The 21357-nt window shown below is 48.8% G+C and overlaps 1 protein-coding gene across 1 annotated transcript in view; it reads right to left on the reverse strand.

Moving 5' to 3' along the window:
• Positions 1 to 13324: 13324 nt before the first annotated feature.
• POLR3A (RNA polymerase III subunit A) overlaps positions 13325 to 21357 on the reverse strand; it is a 49986-nt gene continuing 41953 nt past the window's right edge. The window contains exons 25-31 of the mRNA XM_046027414.1: positions 20951 to 21044; positions 20668 to 20760; positions 19435 to 19599; positions 18775 to 18939; positions 18426 to 18557; positions 16325 to 16457; positions 13325 to 14197 (exon numbers count right to left, since the gene is read on the reverse strand). Coding sequence (XP_045883370.1) covers positions 14049 to 14197; positions 16325 to 16457; positions 18426 to 18557; positions 18775 to 18939; positions 19435 to 19599; positions 20668 to 20760; positions 20951 to 21044 — 931 coding nt within the window. The 3' untranslated portion in view covers positions 13325 to 14048. The remainder of the gene's footprint in view (positions 14198 to 16324; positions 16458 to 18425; positions 18558 to 18774; positions 18940 to 19434; positions 19600 to 20667; positions 20761 to 20950; positions 21045 to 21357) is intronic.

Genomic DNA, 21357 nt, shown 5'->3' on the forward strand with positions numbered 1-21357 from the left:
ACCTGGAACTGGAAGTATAAAATATCTTCCTAAGTACACATTTTATACTTTTTTCCCCCTAACTCTGAGGACATGAAGAAAACACCCCTGCACAATCTTCCTTGTGGCCATCAGGCGGGGAGCGCTTGTGTCTGGAGCCTTCCTGGACCTTGAAGAGCATCCAGGGATCCTGAGGGAATAGATCCGGTCAGGGGCTCTGGGGTTGTAGGCTCTGCTATGTGCTCACTGGGTGGCCTCTGGCCACTTGGGAGGAGGCGGGTGTTGTGACAGTTCCATCAGCCACCCAGGAAGCCTGGAGACTTTAGATTCGGAGGGAGCTGGCTTTGCTTGTTGGCTCCAACATTCGCGGTGTGTCCCAAGAAAGTGATAGAACCATGCTGGCCCTGAGTTTTCTCATTTACAAAACAGAGAGAATACACCAACCTCAGAGGATCATTTGAAGAGTTAATGACAGCATTTAATATCTTCAGCAGGGTTCCTGCTACATAACCCAACAGACCAGAGTGGATAAGCAAAACTTGATCAACAGTGGCTGTTGATTGTTATTTTTATGGACACGGAGATGCTTTATACCGTCTTAAGTACCTGGATAGTCCAGGATCTAAATCTTCTTCTTCCATCGAATGAAGGCCTTTCCTTGCGTCCCCCAGGACAGGAATGAGAGATCCTTTCTCTCCCTGCTCTTGGTCCCTGGTGGCCCGAGTGGTCAGCTGGATGGCCTGCCGAGGGAGAACGGAGTCTAATTTGGCAGCAGGGGCTAAGGCAGCACCAGGCCCGCTAGCACAGTGTCCTGGGCCATGCAGAGGGATGGGGGGTGGGGGGTGACTCCGCTGGCTCTCTGCTGATGTTTGCCCTTGGGTTTTGCCTTTCTTCTCATTGTGAAGCCCTTTGCCACTTTTCCAGCCTTCGTGATGATTCTGTGAGCTGCCCGATATGTTTCTAAACACTAACAAAACAACACTTTTCTGCATCCTTAGCTGGATTTGGTTTCTACTGTTTGTCACTAGGAATTCTGGATGCCAAAGACTAGCAAATTACCAAAAACGGGCAATGATGCTTGACATGCCAGGGAGACCAGAAAGTTAAAGGGAGTATGCTTGCCCCCCTGGTTGTTCTTGCAGCGCTGAGAAGGCTGCTCGGGAACAAGGAACACCAACAGTCAACACGAAGTTGACCTTTAGGAGAAAAGAAATACAAATGAAAGAGACAGCATTTTTTTCTCCTATCACATTAGCAAATAATGCACCCAAGAATATGTGTGCATGTAATTAAATTAAAATAGCGGGTACTAAGACAACCCTGTATGTTAACTATACTGGAATTAAGATAAAAATACAATAAACAATACAATAGCTGGCATGGCGGGAAACCTCACATTCCAGGCACCTCACAGACAGAGCTCTCAGCCTCCCAGGGTTCTGAGGAGCCCAAACAAGTGTCTCCACTTTCCTAGTAGAGAAGCACTTGAAAGATTGCTTCCCACCATCCTAAGCAGCTTTCCTACAGGACAAGAGAGGCAACAGTCATGACTCCCACGTGCATGGATTTGTTGGAAAGTAGGACTTGGCTGTGCCCTTAAAAATTGTGGTAAAATATACATAACATAAAACTGACCATTTTAACCATGTTTAAGAGGACAGTTCAGTGGCATTCAGTACATTCCCATTGTGGTAGGACCAACAACACCATCCATCTCCAGAACTTCCTCATCTCGGGAAGCTGAAACTCCGTCCCCGTTAAAGGACAACTCTCCATTCTCCCCTCCCTGCAACCCCTGGCACCCACCGTTCTGCTTTCTGTCACTGAGGATTTGACTGCTCTAGGCAGCTCATGTAAGTGACATCATACAGTCTTTGTCCTTTTTTTAAAGGTTTATTTATTTATTTATTTGAGAGAGAGAGAGTGGGTGGAGGGGCAGAGGGAGAGAATCTTGAAGCAAACTCCCTGCTGAGCATGGAGTCCAACTGGGTCCATCATTCCCAGGACCCTGAGATCATGATCCGAATCGAAACCAAGAATCAGATGCCCAACCGACTGAGCCACCTGCATGCCCCAGCATGGTGTCCTCAAGGTTCATCCATGTTGTCACATTTGTCAGAATTTCTGTCCTTTTTAAGGCTATATATATTTTTTTATATAAGCCATATGTATATATATGGCTATATATAGCCTTAAAAAGGAAAGAAATATACACACACACACACACACACACACACACACACACACACACATATCTCCATCCCACATTTTGTTCATCTGTTCGTCTGTCAGGGTATGCTTGGACTGATTCCACACTTCCCCTGTTGTGAACAGGGCTGCTATGAATGTGGTATACAAGTTAACTGTTTCTTTGTAGTCTGGGTGTTAGTTCAGTTCTTCTTCTTTTGAGATTTCAATGACATTGGCTTAAGTACACTCACCACCTGACCACCCCTTCCCCCCCAAAGTAAAAATGAACAGGAACCTTCTTTGACACCGTCACTGTATCTAAGAACCCTGTCTCACCTTTTGGAGACCACAGCAACACTATTTCTGGAGTGCTAGGTGCTGTTCTAGGTACTTCACAAATCTTACCTGTTTTAGTCCTGGCAGTAGCCCCATAAGGTGGCTGAGGGTCACTGCTTGCCCCCTGGGACCTTTTATGCATTAAAAAAACGCTCGTTCTTCCTGGCACATCCATAGCTTGAAAAGCAGAGCAGGAGCTGGATTGGAGTGCCCACTTGGGCCCTTGGCAGAGCCCTCTTGTGCAAGCCACAATCGATTATAAATACACTTGTAGGGCACCTGGCTGGCTCAGTTGGTGGAGCATGTGACTCTTGATCTCAGGGTTGTGGGTTCAAGCCCCACACTGGGTGTAGAGATTACTTAAAAAAACAAAATCTTTAAATAATAAATAAATAAGTAAGCCGATAACCCAGGTTTATGGTTGAAGAAAGGGAAGCACAGAGGTGGAGGAGTCTGCCTGAGGTCACACGGAGCCAAGGCAAACTTAGAACAGAATGGGGCCTGCCTTCAGCCCTTATTTGTACTTAGGTATGGTGAGGCCAGCGGATCTGGAGTTATTATCACTGACAAGATAGTATGCACATAGCATGGGGACAGTCATTCACAACAGTATATTGCATAGTTAGCAAAGATACTGCATATCTTAGCAAAGAGAGTAGATCTTAAAAGTCTTCATCACAAGTAAAAAGGAAATCTTTTTGTAACTATGCATGGTGACAGATGTTAGCTAGACTTCCTGTGGTGATTATTTTGCATATATAGAAATATTGAAACATTATGTTATATACCTCGAACTACTATAATGGCATATGTCAATTACACCTCAACAACAACAAAAAAAAAAAAAAAAAAAAGAAAGAAAGAAAGAAAAGAAAAGAGAATACGTTACTCACAGTTTCCAAGAGGAGGGGCCATGCCTTCCCAGGGCTACATTGGGAAGCATCAGAGGGCAGATGTGAATGGAGAAACAGGAGCCTTTCCTGTAGTTTCTGCAGGAAGGATGGGCAAGGCAGAGTAAGCAGGCAAGGAATTGGCTAGGTTGAATAATTTCAGTGGGCTCTGGGCTGTAGGGCTGTCCCTCATAGTCTGGTAGCTGGACCTGGGGTGATTAGAGCAGGGGAATAGAGGGCCACGTCTAAGGACTTAATAAGAAGGTGATTTGGGCTCCTGGCTGGCTCAGTCAGTGGAACTTGTGTGTGGCTCTTGATCTTGGGGTTCTGAGTTTGACCCCCACCCTGGGTGTAGGGATTACTTTAAAAAAAAAAAAAAGTGATTGGAGTCTGGGCTCCAGATTAGTTGGTTTGCATATGACAAGCGCACTCACAGGAGAATCCTTCATTATGTCCAGGATTTGGTGAGTTCTGGCAGGGGCAGTCTCTCCCAGGCGTGAGGCCTGGGAATGTTAAAGGATCACAATAAAAAGACATGCTTCCGGGGCGCCTGGGTGGCTCAGTGGATTAAGCCGCTGCCTTTGGCTCAGGTCATGATCTCAGGGTCCTGGGATCGAGCCCCGCATCGGGCTCCCCGCATGCTTCCTACAGGGCCAGCGGGCAGGTTCTTAATTACTTTGCCATGCCTCCGTAACATTTTCTCTGGCCAGTGGCTTTCAGACTTTGACATTTCTTGCCTTTTGACAGTGGACCCCTTTCTTCAAGTGAAATCTTGAGGCCACCCCGTTTGTTAAAGAATGTTCCTCTGCCTGAGAGCAGTTGGGCGGAGGGCACGATATGAAGCCCCCAAGAGCTGGCACCCACTCATTTCAGAAGCAAGCCGAGAGGCCCCGCTGACCCCCTTTAAGAGAGAGGAAGGTGTGCACGTAGGCTAGACGGGAGCTGGAACTTGAGAGCAGACACAAGTTGTTGTGCGGCCTTGGGTTAGTACTTTCCCTCCCATTTTCTCGTTTAAACAGCTTTACCGAGCTGTTATCCACATAGCATACAATGTACCCACTTAAAGTATACAACTTCGTGGCTTTTAGAATATTCAGAGTCAAGCCTCTATCACGCAATTTGAGGGCATTTCCATCACCCCAAAAGAAACCCCACCCCCACTGGCAGTCACCACCTAATCTTCCCACTCCACCCCCAACCCCAGGCAACCCAAACCTAGTTCCTATCTTTATAGAGCCCCCTGTTCTGTTTCACGTAGGTGCAGTCATTTAATACGTGGTTTTGGGTGGTCCTTGGCGAGGGGCTTCTTTCAGTTAGCATGACATTTTCAAGGATCATATTGATTATATCTTGAGGATATAAGTATCTTGAGGGTGTAAGTAATGTAGTAAATACTGTGTAAATAATTTTATTTTTTATTTTTTCCAAATTTTAATTTGGAATATGTGATATTTACATACCTATGATAAAAGAAAGTCTGACAGTACATGAAGGAGCATACATGAGAAACAAGTCTCTCTCCTTCACCCCCTTCTTGGGGGCCACCAACGGTTTCTAGTTTCTCCTCTTTCCCTTTGGATAGATTCTGTGCGTACGGTAGAAGTTATTTATCACACGGGTCCCTAGACTTGGTGGAGATCATTAACTTGCCTGGCTTTCCAGCTTGGTCTTTCCCACCCTGCCCTTTCACCCCCTCCCCCTGCTGGTCCACAGAACGGTGGGGCTCCCTCATTTGTCCAGCTCCCCCTTCCCAAGCCCCATCCACCTGGTAATGATTTCCTAGAGAGTCTCCCAGGGGTCTCCATGGGGACGTTTCCTGCTCCAGTCTCCATGGCAACTCTTCAGGTTGCCATGGTGACACTTAAGTGATTATTTGGAGACCCTTAAATAAATCACCCATGGTGGTATATGCTGGAAGGGTTTGGCTCCGACTCATAGGTTTGGGGCCAGGGTTGGGGCCCAGGCCTGCAGGCAGGAACGGGAGGCGGTGGGGAGGGGCTCATCTGCCCCGTTCCCCCTGGTTCTAGCGCTGCGAGGGGCCCTCTCTGGGCAAAGGTGGAACTAAGCCTTTGGGGAAGTGGGGCGAGGACAAGCAGTCAGGCTTGTGCCGTCCTTGAATAGAGACACTGTGGCAGGAGGGCACCCTTAATGGGACCAGGGGCAGCTTTGAGGAAGCCAGAAAGTGACTGAGCAGGGATTCAAATCTAGGCTGCTGGAATCCGAGGGCCTCACTCCTTGATGCTAAATATTAAGAAGAAATTCAAGATTTAATCCATTTCTTCACTTACTCAACCCACTACATGCCAGGCACTGTGCTAAGCCTTGAAGATACAATAGTGATCAAAACAAACTGAACTACCCATCCTCATGAAGTTTGCATTCTACTGTGGGAGACACAATCAGCAAAATAATTAAAACATACAGGCCAGGGGCGCCTGGGTGGCTCAGTGGGTTAAGTGTCTGCCTTTGGCTCAGTTCCTGATCCTAGGGTCCTGGGATAGAGCCCCACATTGGGCTCCCTGCTCAGTGGGGAGTCTGTTTCTCTCTCTCCCTCTGCCTGTCTCTCCAGCTCTGCTCTCTCTCTGAAATAAATAAATAAAAATCTTAAAAAAAAAATACACAGGCCAGACAGTGGTTTACAGACTGGGAAATTGAGAGTGAAAGCAGGCAGCACTGCTAACGCCATGTGGAGTGACCACTCAAGTCTTGGCTAGCCTAGCTCAGGGCCATTTCCGCCTGACCAGAGGATTTTTCAGCAACTCCTTGAATCCACATGTACCCTGAGCACTGTCTTACTGAAGGCCGAATAAATAGCTTGAGCACCTGGGAGACTGGCGTAGTCTATCTGGAGAATCTGATTTATTTTATTCCTAATGCCAACCTGGAGCAGCGAAGATATGCTCCCTGACTTGCATGTGGTGAATTGCTCAGGCCTGTTCCTTGGTGCTGGAGCCAACAACTGATAGGTACAGGGCAAGACTCCTCTCACCCTGGTTTTCCTGGGAGACACATTTACTCTTCCAGGAAAGTTTGGAAGCACAGGCCCCAGGCATACCATGCACACGGAGTGTTCTGTGCCAAAAAGTTTTTTTTTTTTTTTTTTAAGATTATTTATTTATTTGACAGAGAGAGAGAGAGAGAGATCACAAGTAGGCAGAGAGTCAGGCAGAGAGAGAGGAAGGGAAGCAGGCTCCCCAGTGAGCAGAGAGCCTGATGCGGGGCTCGATCCCAGGACTCTGGGATCATGACCTGGGCTGAAGGCAGAGACTTTAACCCACTGAGCCACCCAGGCACCCCCAAAAAGCTTCTGGAGGCTTGTCTTTCTTTTTTAATTTTTAATTTTTTTATTTTTAAAGATTTTATTTGACAGAGAGAGAGAGAGATCACAGGTAGGCAGAGAGGCAGACAGAGAGAGAGGGGGAAGCAGGCTCCCCACTAAGCAGAGAGCCTGATGTGGGACTCTATCCCAGGACCCTGAGATCATACCTGAGCCGAAGGCAGAGGCTTAACTCACTGAGCCACCCAGGTGTTCCAGGAGGTCTGTCTTTATACACCAGGTTCCCTCTGCCTTTTCGGAGTGTGGATCCACCGCCTTCTAATAGGCCTGGGATTTGGGTTCAGGTGAAGAAGCCACAGAAAATGCCTTCTGGACAGGTCAAGTCCCAAGAGGTGTTCACCGGAAAGTTCCTTGGACAATGAGTCGGGGAGGCAAGTGGCCAGCTTTGGGAGGCACAAGGGGCTGAGACACTCCCTGGGCTGGGGCTTAGTTCAGATACCAGTTTGAAGTTTCTGGAGAAGCTGTGATTGGTCTCCTGATGGTGGCCCCAGCACTCCAGTCCCTCTGCTTACTCTTCTCATCCTTCAGATGTCCGCTCCTCTGAGGCCTGCTCACATCACCGACCTCTATCTTCTTCAACACTGTAGCTCTTCCTTGGCTCTTAGCACAGGGTGTAATTATACACTGGTTACACACTCTTTCACTAACCTGGGCTTTCCAATCTCAATGACAGCCACCAGCCACACATGGCTATTGTGCACGTGGACCTTGAGATGTGCTCTGAGTATAAAACATAGGCTGGATGCTGAAGACTCAATATCTCATTCATAATTTTTATCCTGATTACACACTGAAATGGTATTTTGGATGTGAATAAAATAAATTAAGATTAAGCCTACCATTTTTTTAATGTATGGCTGCTAGGAAATTTATCATCACACACATTTCTGGTGGACAGTGCCATGACTAGATTCAGTCCACAAGGTAAGTGGCCATGGAAATTTTGTCCCCACTTTACACACAGCACCTGGCAGTAGGGGAGCAATAATCAGGGTTATTTATTGAATGTGTGTTTGACAGTTATATTTTCCATCAGCCCAGAAACATTTTGAACAGCCTGCTAAGGGAATGTATAATTTAAATGTCAGTTTATTAAAACAAAACAAAAAAACAAACCAAACAAACAGAAACAAAAACCCACCACACAGCCAAAACAAAAACCTCAGGCAAAAAATTTGCCAGAAAGGGAAAAGAAAAGTGGGAATGAAGGGGTCCAGGTCTGTCTGTTTCATTGAGGGGCTCAGGGGAATATCTGGACCTTTGTCAATCAAAACAACAAATGCACAAAAATACCCTCTAAAGGTACTGATACACCAGAAGCAGATACATGATTGTTTCCCACTTCCTGTTTCTCCTGTTTTCTTTGCTAACAGAAGCCCCTACTTTTAGCTAGGCACATGGCTACCCAGAACCCCAGTGGCATCTGCCAGCTTCCCTTGGAACCAGGTTTGGTTAGTTCTGTCTGAAGGGATGGAAATAGAAATATCGCTCAACTTTTGGGAACTTCTTTTTTTTTTTTTTTAAGATTTTATTTATTTATTTAATAGAGATCACAAGTAGGCAGAGAGAGAGAAGGGGAAGCAGGCTCCCTGCTGAGCAGAGAGCCTGATGTAGGGCTCGATTCCAGAACCCTGAGATCATGACCCAAGCCGAAGGCAGAGGCTTAACCCACTGAGACACCCAGGCGCACCGGGAACTTTTCTTAAAGAGCTATGCCTCTCTTTCCCCTTGTCTTCTGGCTAGCATGCCTGGAAATGGAGCGGCGGCCTTGGACCAGGAGGGATAAGGACAGAGCCGGAACCCAGAGGTGGTGGAGGGGGAGGCTGGCAGGGCCTGGGTCTGACAGCCCTGTGAAAGTGCCATTTCAGCCTTGTGATGCCCACTACGGTCTTAACGTCAGAAGAGAAAATCTTGGAGATGTAAGGCCGTGGCCATGAGAGATTTTGTGGTCATCTTATCCCAGAACAGTGTCCTCCCTGCATCTCTGGCGCTTCCTGGCTCTGTCTGTGTAACTGGAAGAGACCATTCTGCTCCTTTCAGAACAGAGCACTTGAGCACTCTCCAAGAACAAAGTCAGCTTCAAGATGACTTGATTTCTTTACCATCGGATATTGGCAATAACTTCAGAAGGAACAAAATTAGAAAGACACAACAATACCTGTTCTTGTGTGAAAAGTACCTCTGTTCTTCAGTCATTGTTTCTATTGCCAGAGGCAACAATTATTACCAGTTTGTGCAAGACTTTTAAATGGTAACCTCTCCCTTAGAGAGAAAAAAAAGTCTCATCTCCTAGGACTTCATACACTAGATCTATATAAGTAAGTACAACCACAAGCACCTCTATAATAACTCTGAGCTACTGTCCACAACTCTTACAATGAGGTCACATTTACTTTATGGCCCAAATTAAAATGTTTAGGCACTCAGCACGTGACTGCCAAAATGTCAGTCCCCTTCCCTAGCCTTTCCTCCCTGGTATGAAATACTTCCCTGATCTAATGTTCGAGCAGATTGTGGGGCAGAAGTTATGACTCGGGAGGCTGGATTCCCAAGGCCACAAAGAACAGCTCCATTTGTGTGACTTAAAAGGGTCAGAGTTGGGGTACCTGGGTGGCTTAGTTGTTAAGCATCTGGCTTTGGCTCGGGTCATGGTCCCAGGGTCCTGGGATCCAGCCCTGCATAGGGCTCCCTTCTCCGCGGGAGGCCTGTTCTCCCACTCCCACTCCCCCTGCTTGTATTCCCTCTCTGTCTTTGTCAAATAAATAAATAAAATCTTTTAAAAAAGGGGGGGGTCAGTTATGGGTTCCTGGGTGGCTCAGTCGGTTGAGCAGCTGACTCTTGATTCCAGCTCAGGTCATGATCTCAGGGTCAGGAGATGGAACCCTGGTCCATGCTGAGTGTGGGACCTGCTTAAGATTCTCTCTCTCTCTGCCCCTCCTCCACTATGAGCACATATGCACGTGCTCTTAAAAAAGAAAAAGGGTCCGAGTGTGGGTTTTAGTTCTTAATTCTCAGACCATGTTTTCCAGTAAAAATACTGATGGTCACCATAACTACAAACACACTTAAGAGTGTGTCCTTTGTGCCAGACACCATACTTGGATCTTACATGCAAGATTTTGAAACTTCACAATGACCCCATGAGTTAGGTACCACTAAACAGCATTCCTATCTTATAAATGAGGCAGAGAGGTTAGATCATTAGGTCAAGGTCACCAGACAGAAAGGGGAAATTGGGATTTGCATTCTGATACTCTGTTCATAGAAACCTGGCTCTTAACCACAAGCTGACCCTGACCAGATGGTAAGTCCCCCACACACAGGGATTTTCTCTGAGGCCCGCACACCACCTGGCACAGAGCAGCTTAGCAAATTTTCATGGACTTAAATGTCCACTTATGAACACTGTACAGGGAATGCAGGCTAAGTATGGGAGCCTTCTTTCCCCCCGATTGTAGGCTTGTGTCTACTCAGGGCCTACCCTCTAGAACCCCAGTCCAAGGGACAGAGGCCAATCAGCAGTGGGAAGTGCGCTGCAGAGGGCCTGGAAGCAGGGGCTGTGCTGGCTGCAGGACTGGTCTCTGAGCTGGAGGTGCCAGACCTCTCACAGGACCCTCCGTTCTGCAGCTATGACCCTAGACAGTGTTGGACACATATTTGCAGGCTTGATCTGCCACCTCTTGGCTCTGCCCCTTCTGTGGAAGAATTGTTTTTAGTTGTATTGGTATTTGATATACCGGTTTTATTTATTGCTGCTTTTAGTACCTAGAATATAGTAGGCCTTTATTTGCTGAATGAACTTCAGAACAGTTAGGCGAGGCACTTGACCCCAGCTAGGTGGCACTTCCAGGAGGCTCTGCATTGTGTCCCACTGGGCTTGGATTAGCAACATGATGGGGGCGGGGAGGGGTACAGTGCTCACTGCTGACTTCTAGCACCTGAGAGGTGGGCTTGTGGCAGGGTACACTAATTACTGTAGGAGTTGCAGCCCATCTGTATCCCAGTCACTCTGTTCCACAACCCATGGGGATGAACTGCTACCATTATATGCAGTTACGTTTTCCTCCTTTTAGTTTTCCTTAAAAAGTAGCGTTCTGAAAAGAGGCAACCAAAATTCAAGAAAAATAATCATTATATGGTGTCAGGTTCAATCGGACATGAATCAATGTGAATACCCATGGATAAACCCTGAAACAGAAACACAGCACTGTAATTTGACTCCAACACAGACACGGAAAGATTCCAGAATGTCTCACCCACACCCAAAGAGCTGAAAAAGCTGGGGGCTGTAACTGAGCCAATCGCTACTTGAATCCCTTTGCACAAAAGATGTAAAAAAGGCAAAGGATTAGACAGTATCACTAGTCAGAAACATGAATTCGTTAATGCATGAGACCATTTAAATGCATTTTTATTTCTTCCCCAACAGGCCTAGAGTAAAATCCCAACTTCCTACGGGGCTTCCTCTCAAGAAGACACTGCTCTCTGGATCTGGTGTCGTGTGCTTGAATAAAGCTAATGCGAGGGCAGCAGGTGACTCCATCGGGGGAGTTTGCACACCCACCTAGGGCACACATATATCAGGGAGCACAGAGTAGGGCCCACCAGCCAATGCCACCTATGTTAGGGGTCCCTGCAGGGCTGCCACAGCGATGAGGTCCCATGATCTCTGACTGGGTGGTGTGTTGCTTCATGTAAGCCTTCTCTATCTCCACAGTGCCAATGCTGATTGATCCCAGGTCCCTGCCTGCATGTGGCACCATCACACACCGCTCATCCAGGCTCAGAGGCACCCCGAGTCCTCGCTCAAGCAGCAGGCAGCTCCTGGCGGGGCTGTCTTTATTACTCACAGCCCCGCACAACAGCTCCCCTCCCCACTTCAGAGACATGTCACACAGAGGAAGGCGGGTGCTGGTGCTCCCTCCCACTTGGGGAGTCCACCCTCCCATGGCCCTCGTGTCTTCTTGCAGTTCTGGATCTGAGCAGACCCAAGGCTTACTCCCCAGGCAGGTTTTTGGGAAGCAGTTGTGGCACTTTGTGGCTCTTGGCTGGTTGTATGAAGGAAGCAAGGCCCGGGGTGAGGTTTCAGATGTCACCCCTGAGTAAGTCTGTTAACAGGCTTCATCTGTGTTGGAACCAGGCTCGCTCAGAGATATGGGGAGTGGATGTGGGGGAGGGTGGAAGATGGAAAAGTGACTTTTTCACCTTAAGAGAACTTCCTAAGTCAACCTCATGAGTACAGGGCCATGTCCTCAGGGCCAAACTAATTTTAACAGAATTTAAACCAGAAGAGCCAAAGGTTCAGGTAAAGAATTCTGGATTCAGGATCCCATCAGGATGCGAAAGAAAGCATTCATCCTGACAGACCCCACAGTTGATGGTTACATGAAGTGCCTTAGTAGCATTAACTCAGAACTTTCGGGAATCAGCTAGAGATGTCCGAAGAAGCAAAGTGTGATTCTGTGTACTACAACTTGAATTGTGAGTGCCTGCCCTACTCCCTCCCCACCCTGCATCCACCTCTTTAATCAGCCAAACCATCTTTTCCTTCAATAATAAACTCACATCTCTTTAGTCTGCGCTGCTATTTCTTCCAGGGGCTGGATATGAAGAGAGAAATTAGCAATGTCGCTTCACAAGCAGAGCTTCCCAGGTGCATGGAGCCAGAAGGTAGGGTTGAAGTCCTATTTTCACCATCACCTCACTCCCAACTAAGCATCCTTGGTTTTCCAAGGCCCCCGACAAAGAAGGAAGAGGCAGGGCAGTGGGACTTGGCTCTGGATAGGAGAGGGAAGGGCAGGCTTCACGGAACCTTCTCCAGAGGGAGTAGTGAGCGGCAGCCATACCACTTCTCTTGTGACCTTGGCCCAATCTTATGGAGCAAATTCAGTACAAAGCATCACAGTCTCTGGCAGCAAAACCCTTCTGCTCAGATAAGCTATGTACATTTCTTTCTTCTGTTGCACAAAACCCCATCACAAACCTTGCGGGGTCCTCCAGGCCTGACACGTGCTCTCAGTTGTTAGATTTACTCTTTTAGGAGCCTGCTACTGCCAAATGGGGCACACTGCCAGCTCTAGCTCCCTCTCCACCACCACCTGGTCCTCCTCCCTTCCTATCTGGGTGGACCTTTCACCCCTGCCTGTACCCAGAAGGGCATTACTCCACCTCTGCCCCCAGGCACTTTTTAGCCCATAGCTCTGCACCTGCCCTGCTTGCTCTGTGGCTGTGGGAGGCAGGGCCCCTGCATGGATACCTCAGGGGGTATGGTCACCGCCCAGTCAATGTAGGGACCTGGACCAGCTTCACCCCATTACCTCCACGCACACTGACAGTCCCCACCGCACCACTGCGGCTCCAAACTCTGGCAAGACTCCTATCAGCCATGAAGAATGGGTCCCACTCTTGTCACAAAGGCATGGTCCACCCATGGAGGCCAGAGGTAGACAAAAACAATGGGGTATAGGGCACCTGGGTGGCTCAGTGGGTTAAAGCCTCTGCCTTCAGCTCAGGTCATGATCCCAAGGTCCTGGGATCAAGCCCCGCATCAGGCTCTCTGCTCAGCAGGGAGCCTGCTTGCCCCTTTCTCTCTGCCTGCCTCTCTGCCTACTTGTGATCTCTGTCAAATAAATAAATAAAATCTTAAAAACAAAACAAAACAAAAACAAAACAAAAACAAAGGGGTGGCCGGAGGCCTCTGTAAAAGATGTTTCAGAGCAGCTTGGGCCTCATGACGGTTTTAGCTCAGTTACAAATCCTAGGCGGTCCCATCTGCTTAACCAGTTTTTCCGGTGATACTCTAATGCTGGCTTTCTTGGTTTCTATAGCCTCTTGCTTTCAAATTTCAAAAGTAAAGCCAAAATAATAACAACAACTCCAAATTCTTCAAACTGAATAAATAAATAATAGTGATGATATTTACATGAGTAGGACATGTTGAGAGAGTCAAGCATGACCGAGCAACAGAAAAACCAGAACAGGCCCTGGTCTTAGGCCTTACAGCTGACTCTGGATCATTGTGGGATACTTCTGAAAGCCGATGGTTGGAAGAGTGAGCTGAGAATGAGCAAAGATGCCTGGCTGGGGCCTCCTGGTGAGGCTAGGGTTTCAAACAGACAAACCTCAGTTCTCCTAACCAGGCACTGTGGTGTGATCAGGGTCCTGGGTGAGCTGCTCCTGGAGACGTAGAGGCCTACTCAGTGGGGATATCAGGGACTGTCCCAGAGAGGACAACCTCTCTGGGTCAGCTGCCAGTCTCAACCCCTTTCTAGACAGGACAAGGAGCCGAGGTCAGGAATGGTCTCCTCTTCCCTGAACTATGTGACAAGGGGGATGTGGAATTCGTTTGTGTCGAAGATCAAGGGTCTCCTGGGAGGGCTTGGGTCCCTGTCAGCCTTGTGTAGCAGCTTGAAGAGCCCAGTTCCGATGTTCATGGGGATCCCCATGATGATGCATTCAGACACTCCTGAAATCAACCAGACAGGGCATTAGATGGCTTTTCACCACACAGGTGGGCTCCCAGCTCTCCTCTCAGTCTGGGCCACACCTGTTCTGTAGGCTCGCCTTCCAGAGCACTAAACTCAGACAGAGGGATACTGAATGATGCTCGCAGAACACTGACTTTGCCACCCAATGTTTCCTCAGTTTAGGGCCTAGAAGAAAAGCAAACAGGCTGATGGTAAAGACAAGTGCCTGTGGAAACAGCAGGAGAAACTTGTTCCCTATGCTCGGGGGTCAAGGCTGGGTCAGGCTTAACAGCTTACCAGCACCCCTGTGCCTTGGAAACCCACAGCCCTAATAGGAGACACTTGGAAGGCAAGGACCCTGCAGAGACAGGAGGAAGGCAATGGAGCAGATTCTTTCTCTGAACTCCACTCCAGCTTTCGCTCAGACTTCTGGTTCCGTAACAAGCTGAGTGCTTGCCTACTCTATTCCAGGCTTTGTACTATCAGGAGACCAGAGAGACAAACTGCCAAGCTAAAGACCAACGTGGACTGAGGGCTGATTCTGAGCTAACAACAATGTAAAGGGCGAGGAAGGAGAAGATTTCACAGTGGGGGATGGGGTGACCATGCCACGCCACCATCAAGGTGGCAGTGTGTGGGGCTGCAAGGCCCAGCACCCCGATGGCAGGGTCGCAGCACTGGCTGTTAATTCCACTGTCAAGCACATTCACTCTTACTTTGGCCTTGGCCTTGTCCTGTTCTTCTGCCCCAATCTCTGCTCCCTTTTTCTTTCCTCTGACTTATCTTAAAAAATGATACAGTAAGGGGGCGCCTGGGTGGCTCAGTGGATTAAGCCGCTGCCTTCGGCTCAGGTCATGATCTCAGGGTCCTGGGATCGAGCCCCGCATTGGGCTCTCTGCTCGGCAGGGAGCCTGCTTCCCTCTCTCTCTGCCTGCTTCTCTGTCTACTTATGATCTCTCTCTGTCAAATAAATAAATAAAATCTTAAAAAAAAAAAAATGATACAGTAAGGGGCGCCTGGGTGGCTCAGTGGGTTAAAGCCTCTGCCTTTGGCTCAGGTCATGATCCCAGGGTCCTGGGATTGAGCCCCGCATAGGGCTCTCTGCTCCACGGGGAGCCTGCTTCCTCCTCTCTCTCTGCCTGCCTCTCTGCCTAGTTGTGATTTCTGTCAAATAAATAAAGTATTTAAAAAGAAGAAAAAAAGATACATTAATTTCTTTTTCCTCTATCTGCAACCTGTGTCCCTTTTGAAAAGAGAAGAGTTAATCTTAGGAACAAAGCAGCGGCATGTGCCTTGCCCGAGGCCTCACCTGACCAGTACCTGTTTGGCAAATCCTTGTAAGACTGGGAGACGAGACAGGAAATGGCCATGAGGAAGCCAACCTCTGGTGATAAGGATGGCAGCCAGGCTGGGAATCCCTGCTTGGGCCCGATGAGTATGTGACCTTGGCCTAGCTACTGAGCACCCCCGCGGACTCCCATCTCGGGCATGTGGTGAGGGAGCCAGGGAAGAGCCAGCCGGGCAGCAGGTACAATGGTGACAGCTCTGCCAAGGCCCTTCTCTCCCAGGCCGCCGTCAGAGATGCGCTGGGTGCTGTGGGGAGGCGGCCGGTGCAGGGTGAGACTCGTCAGCCAGTAAGCTAGTTCCCTGTGTGACTTGTACAAAGGTTTAATACCTGTCCCTTATAGACGTGCTGTGCTCAGTGCATGCAAGGTGCTGGGCCTGGCAGCTCTCCTTCCCCAGGGGTCATGACAGCAGGGCCACTAGACGCTGCTCCCTTGTGTCAGCCCTGGCACCATACAGGAGGGGCAGGATCATACTGGCCCACCGCATCTCTAAGGTATAGAACACTCATTGGTGCCCAGGGTTGATCTTTTCTTCTTTGCCCCCACAAGCTGTCTGTACTGATAGAGAAGCCTTCTAGCAGATGAGTGGGGATACAGGGAGCCACAGCCAGGATGTGGAGATAAAAGATATCATTTCCAATTCCGTGATCTGTGACTTTATGTCTAAAAAATAAGTGCTCTGCCTACTCAGTTTCCGCACCTCAGGGGAATCTTCAGCCACTGTCTTAGCTATAAACCACAAAGGCCCTCTGATGAAAGTCTTAGAAACACCAAACCTACCACACACGGAGTCCTTCTGCCCGAAGTAGGCAGCATCAAAGAGATGGTCAGCTGTCTTCTCAAAGGAGGCCAGCATCAGCACACTTTCTTTCATCTTGGCCAGGCCAAACCTCGTAATGCCCAGGACTTCACCCTGCATTGGGGGAGAAGGAGTCAGGGTGGTACTCACACCACTTACAAAAGGCCACAGCAAATCACACCCTCTTCCTCCCCTCAACAGAGTCAGCCCAAATCAGTGAAGCAGCTGTTCAAGTCAGTCTTGGGTCAGGACAGGACCCTCACTGTAATCTGTCCCACCGGCATCCCCCTGAGGGCTACCAGTCACTGACAACAGGGATCCTTACACTCCCAACCACATGCTGTTGGAACAAAGAGTCATGAACTGAGAGCTAGAATTAAAAATCCAACTTTTTTGTTTGTTTGTATTTTTTAAAGATTTTATTTATTTATTTGACAGACAGGTCACAAGTAGGCAGAGAGGCAGGCAGAGAGAGAGAAGGAAGCAGGCTCTCCATGGAGCAGAGAGCCCGATGCGGGGCTCAATCCCAGGACTCTGGGATCATGACCCGAGCCGAAGGCAGAGGCCTTAACCCACTGAGCCACCCAGGCGCCCCTAAAAATCCAACTTTTAAAAAAGAGAGTACTTCTGAAGATGTTTATTATGGCTCAAAGAATTCCAAACTCAAATAATTTAAAAGCCTCACAGTAGGGAAAGAGTTCAGTGAATTTAGGCGCTTTCGTTCAAGCAAACACTGCACCATTATTAAAAAAGTATATTCATGGGGCACTTGGGTGGCTCAGTCATTAAGCGTCTGCCTTTAGCTCAGGTCATGATCTCAGGGTCCTGGGACTGAGCATCGTATTGGGCTCCTTGCTCAGCGGGAAGCCCGCGTCTCCCTCTCCCACTCCCCCTGCTTCTGTTCCCTCTTTTGCTATGTCTCTTTCTGTCAAAAAAATAAATAAAATCTTAAAAAAAAAAAAAGTATACTTATGGGGCTCTTGGGTGACTCAGATGGTTGGGTGTCTGCCTTTATTATTCACTTATTTATTTTTAAAGAATCTTTTTTTTTTTTTAAATACTTTAATTTATTTGACAGAGATCACAAGTAGGCAGAGAGGCAGGCAGAGAGAGGAGGAAGCAGGCTCCCCGCTGAGCAGAGAGCCTGATGTGGGGCTTGATCCCAGGACCCTGGGATCATGACCTGAGCCAAAGGCAGAGGCTTTAACCCACTGACCCACCCAGACACCCCTGGGTGTCTGCCTTTAGCTCAGGTCACAATCTCTATCCAGTTCCTGGGATGGAGCCCCACACTGGGCTTCCCACTCAGTGGGGAGTCTGTGTCTCCTTGTCCCTCTGCCTCTCCCCGTGCTTGTGTTCTCTCAAATGAATAAATAAAATCTTAAAAAAAAAAAGTGTATTTATAAAAACTATGTGACATGGAAAAATAGGCAAGAAGTTACACGAAATAGGAAAAAAACCCACAGGCCCACTATTCACTGCAAGTACATAACACAGTATGTGCGGAGAGAGTAAGACCAGGAGGCAAGACTTAAAAGTGACAGCCTTTACTACAGGGAGGAGGAACAGGTCATTTGTCGATCTGCTCTGTCATCAGGGACAGGTTCCTATGGGGAGGCACCATGAAAACCTTATGGCACTGCTACGAGGCATGTGTACTACTATGGGGAATGGATACATTTTGTAGAAAAAGAGAAAGAAAACGACCAACCTCATTTCCCACCTAGCCTCCCCTTCAGATCATGGTAACTTATCCTTTACCTGGAAATGGCTACAGAAATGTGAGGAATGGGTTCAATAGGAAATAAACACCTTGGTTTGCCATGGAAATCCCTGGGCTTTTGGCAATGGCTGGTTTTGCTCTAGGATAACATTTCTAATAAGGACAAAAATAGTAATGCCCCACCTCCTGTCACCAGGCTGCAAGTTTCATACCAGAGTTTCACCAGAACACCCAGCCCAACCCCATGCTTTGGTCTTTGAGCAGTGGAGACATCCTGTTTTCTTTCTGCAGCAGTCATTACAGCCGTGTGTTCTCCAGGCAGCTGCGAGTCGGCTGGTGTGCCATGCCCACCCACGAACCTTATAGGTCATCAGGTCAGAGAGCAGCATCACATGCCTCCTGTCGATGCTCATGCCGTGGTTGACCATCGTGTACTGGATTTCGTTGATGATCGTTGTCCGGGCAGCTTCGATGCCCAGTGTTTTCTCCACCTATAGAGAGCCAGGCTGAGTGCAAGCAGCCTCTTCTGACACGCCAGCCCAAGTCCTCCCCACATCTTCCTCTGCTCAGCGGCTTCCCGGCACACTCTAGGCTCTCTGCCAGAAACAGGCTGCTGGGCAATCTTTCGTGCAGACCCAGAGAAAACAGTAGCATTTGTCACACCGGTGTGCTGGGCAACCCTGAGGTGACTCGGGGCATGAATGGTACCTCATAGGTGTTATTGGAGGTGGTGCGGGTGCCCTTCACACCATGGGTGGCCATGACTGCCCGCAGGTTATCACCCTCCACCAGGAGCTTGTACTTCTCCTTTCCGCTCTGCTCGTCGATGTGGATGACAGCTCTGGAAACCTCCGGGATGCCCTGTACCACCACCTGGACTCAGAGACACAGAAGGCTCAAGGCCCAGCAGGCCCCACGACCGCCCCCCTGCCCCCATCCTGGTAGCCTCTGAAATCACATGGCTGTGAGAACTGGGAACGTCATGCCTGGGTTGTCACCTTGACCAGCCCTGCTTCTCGGTGGGGTTTATCGGGAACATAACAAACCTAAAAGTGCCCGTGTGTTGTTAGGGCTTAGGGAGAAAGCACCAGTTCAGGCGGCCATGCCTCAGTCTACATCAGTTTCACCGCAGAACACACAGGCATCTAACGGTAGGATTTGTGTGGCTGGGCAACGGTGGGAAACACCTGATTACAGGGGGATGTGGCAAGAAAGAAGAAATGGGCATCCCTCTCAGTCTCTGTAGTGATACAGTCCTCAGATTTCCTGACACCTGAGATTTGGGCCACAAGTAAACACAGTCTCTCCATGTACAAATGTCCAGGCATTAGGCTGGGTGGGGCCTCCAAGAGGGAACTTCTGTCTCACCTTGGGGAGATCCTCTTTCAGGAACTGCAGCACATAGTACATGGAGCTCTTGCTGTTCTCTCTGGGGGTGACACACACCACAGCCTCGCCGTGAACAGCCACGTCGCCAGGCTTCACGCGGAGCTTGGACATGCAGATGGAGTAGCGCACGGTCTCAGCGTTCACCTGCAAGGTGACCAGACACGGACCGCCCACCCAGGATATTACTGACAGGGTTGGAGGCTTTGATTCCAGTGTTTCTTGGCCTTTTTCCATCACTGCCCCCTGATAAGCCTCATTTTTCCCTTACTCTTATTCCTCACCATAAAATCCTAACATGCGACATATTGTATATTTACTTATGTACTGCATAAGTATGTCTACTTTACTTATAAACAGAGGAGACTTTCTTCACAATCTCCCCCCACCCTAAACCAACTTTCGTCCCCACTGAAAATGCATGCTGCATTCACAGTAACACACACAGGCTCTGAGGTGGCTCCAGGAGGCAGGGGGCTGGAGAGCAGGACAATTTGTGTTACTGAAGCCTCCCCTTCACCTGACCTCACCACAGCTGCTCACGGGTCACATGCCTGGATGCAACTCAGCCCTGGTTCAAGAGTCACAAGGCATGTGGCCAGAGGTAGGCCAGAGAAGCCTACAGCCTGGAGACCTGACTGCTCAATTCTGGAATCACAGTCTCTGGGCAACATGAACTTGATACTTGAGAGAATGGGCTGAGACACAATGTGGCCAGGATGGGTGCTAACTCCTTGAGAGGAAGAGGAAAGTGCCAGAAAGTTACTCAGTTTGCTCCCCTGCCTCAGCTGCTCTGTGAGAAAGGCTGACAATCTCTCGATCTTTACCTGACCGTGAACACCAGTAATACTAAGCCAGACTAGTCCATCCAGCCAAAAACATTGGCAGAGCCAGCCAGGCGCCATGCTGGGGCCCACACATGAGTAAGATACAGGTGGCCTTACATTCCTGCCAGACCCTCTAATACTGTGTCACAGCAAACGGCTATCGTGGCCTCACAAATTCCTGTGTGTCTTTAGGTGAGAATGTGTGTGCCAGGGTCAGGTTCAGAGAGAGAGAATGGGAAGGTACGACAGACCCTTCTAGAACAGAAACCCAACAAAGCCTCGCCTCCTCGATGCTTCTCACGCCTGGTGAGCTCCTGCTCGGCGATCAGCGCCCATCCTAGGACTCACAGAGGATGACCTCCTACCCACATTTAATGACATGACTCACTTCTAGTCTCAGAAGTCTGATCCGTTCCAGGGAGAGCTTGACGAGGATAAAGCAATCATCCGGAAGAAACACTTCTTCAATATACTCTGAAATCTATCGTGTCAGAAGATCAGAACATTACACAGTCACTCTCCCCCTTTCAAAGAGCACACGCTGCTCATTTTGAGGGACCCAGGACAGCATGGCCCCACTGATTAGAAGGCCCACCACAACCGGAGTTTACATGTGCGTGCTTGCCACACTGCTGCTCCAAGTGCTCTTGTCACCAAGACGGATTTCTTACCTCTCCCAAGAGGGTTTTCTCGATTCTGCCCTTCACGAGGCGAGCGTAGTCTGCGTCGTCGTCCTTATCCAGCTGTGCCGTGATGATCGGGGTACTGAGAGAAGGCAGGGGCAGCGGTTACAGCCCAGGAAGGAGCCCACGGGGAGGCCGAGGCACTATAGGAATCCTAGTGCTAAAACCAGCTGCAATTTCTGAAGCACTCACTGGAGGCTTCACATTCTTATCCAGACTGTCTCTGTTTAGAACTCAAGTGCAACCGACTCCATCAGTGAATGAGACGGTTTTCGGAACATTCTTCCTGACCAAGTGAACCAACCTCTTCCTCTCTGGTCCTAGCAGATAGTTATTTCAATTCTATACTGACACTTAACGCTCCTGTATCAGAGCTTCCGCCACCGCTCCGTCCC

Source organism: Meles meles, chromosome 13 (genome assembly GCF_922984935.1).
Source record: "Meles meles chromosome 13, mMelMel3.1 paternal haplotype, whole genome shotgun sequence".
In the NCBI taxonomy this organism is placed as follows: domain Eukaryota; kingdom Metazoa; phylum Chordata; class Mammalia; order Carnivora; family Mustelidae; genus Meles; species Meles meles.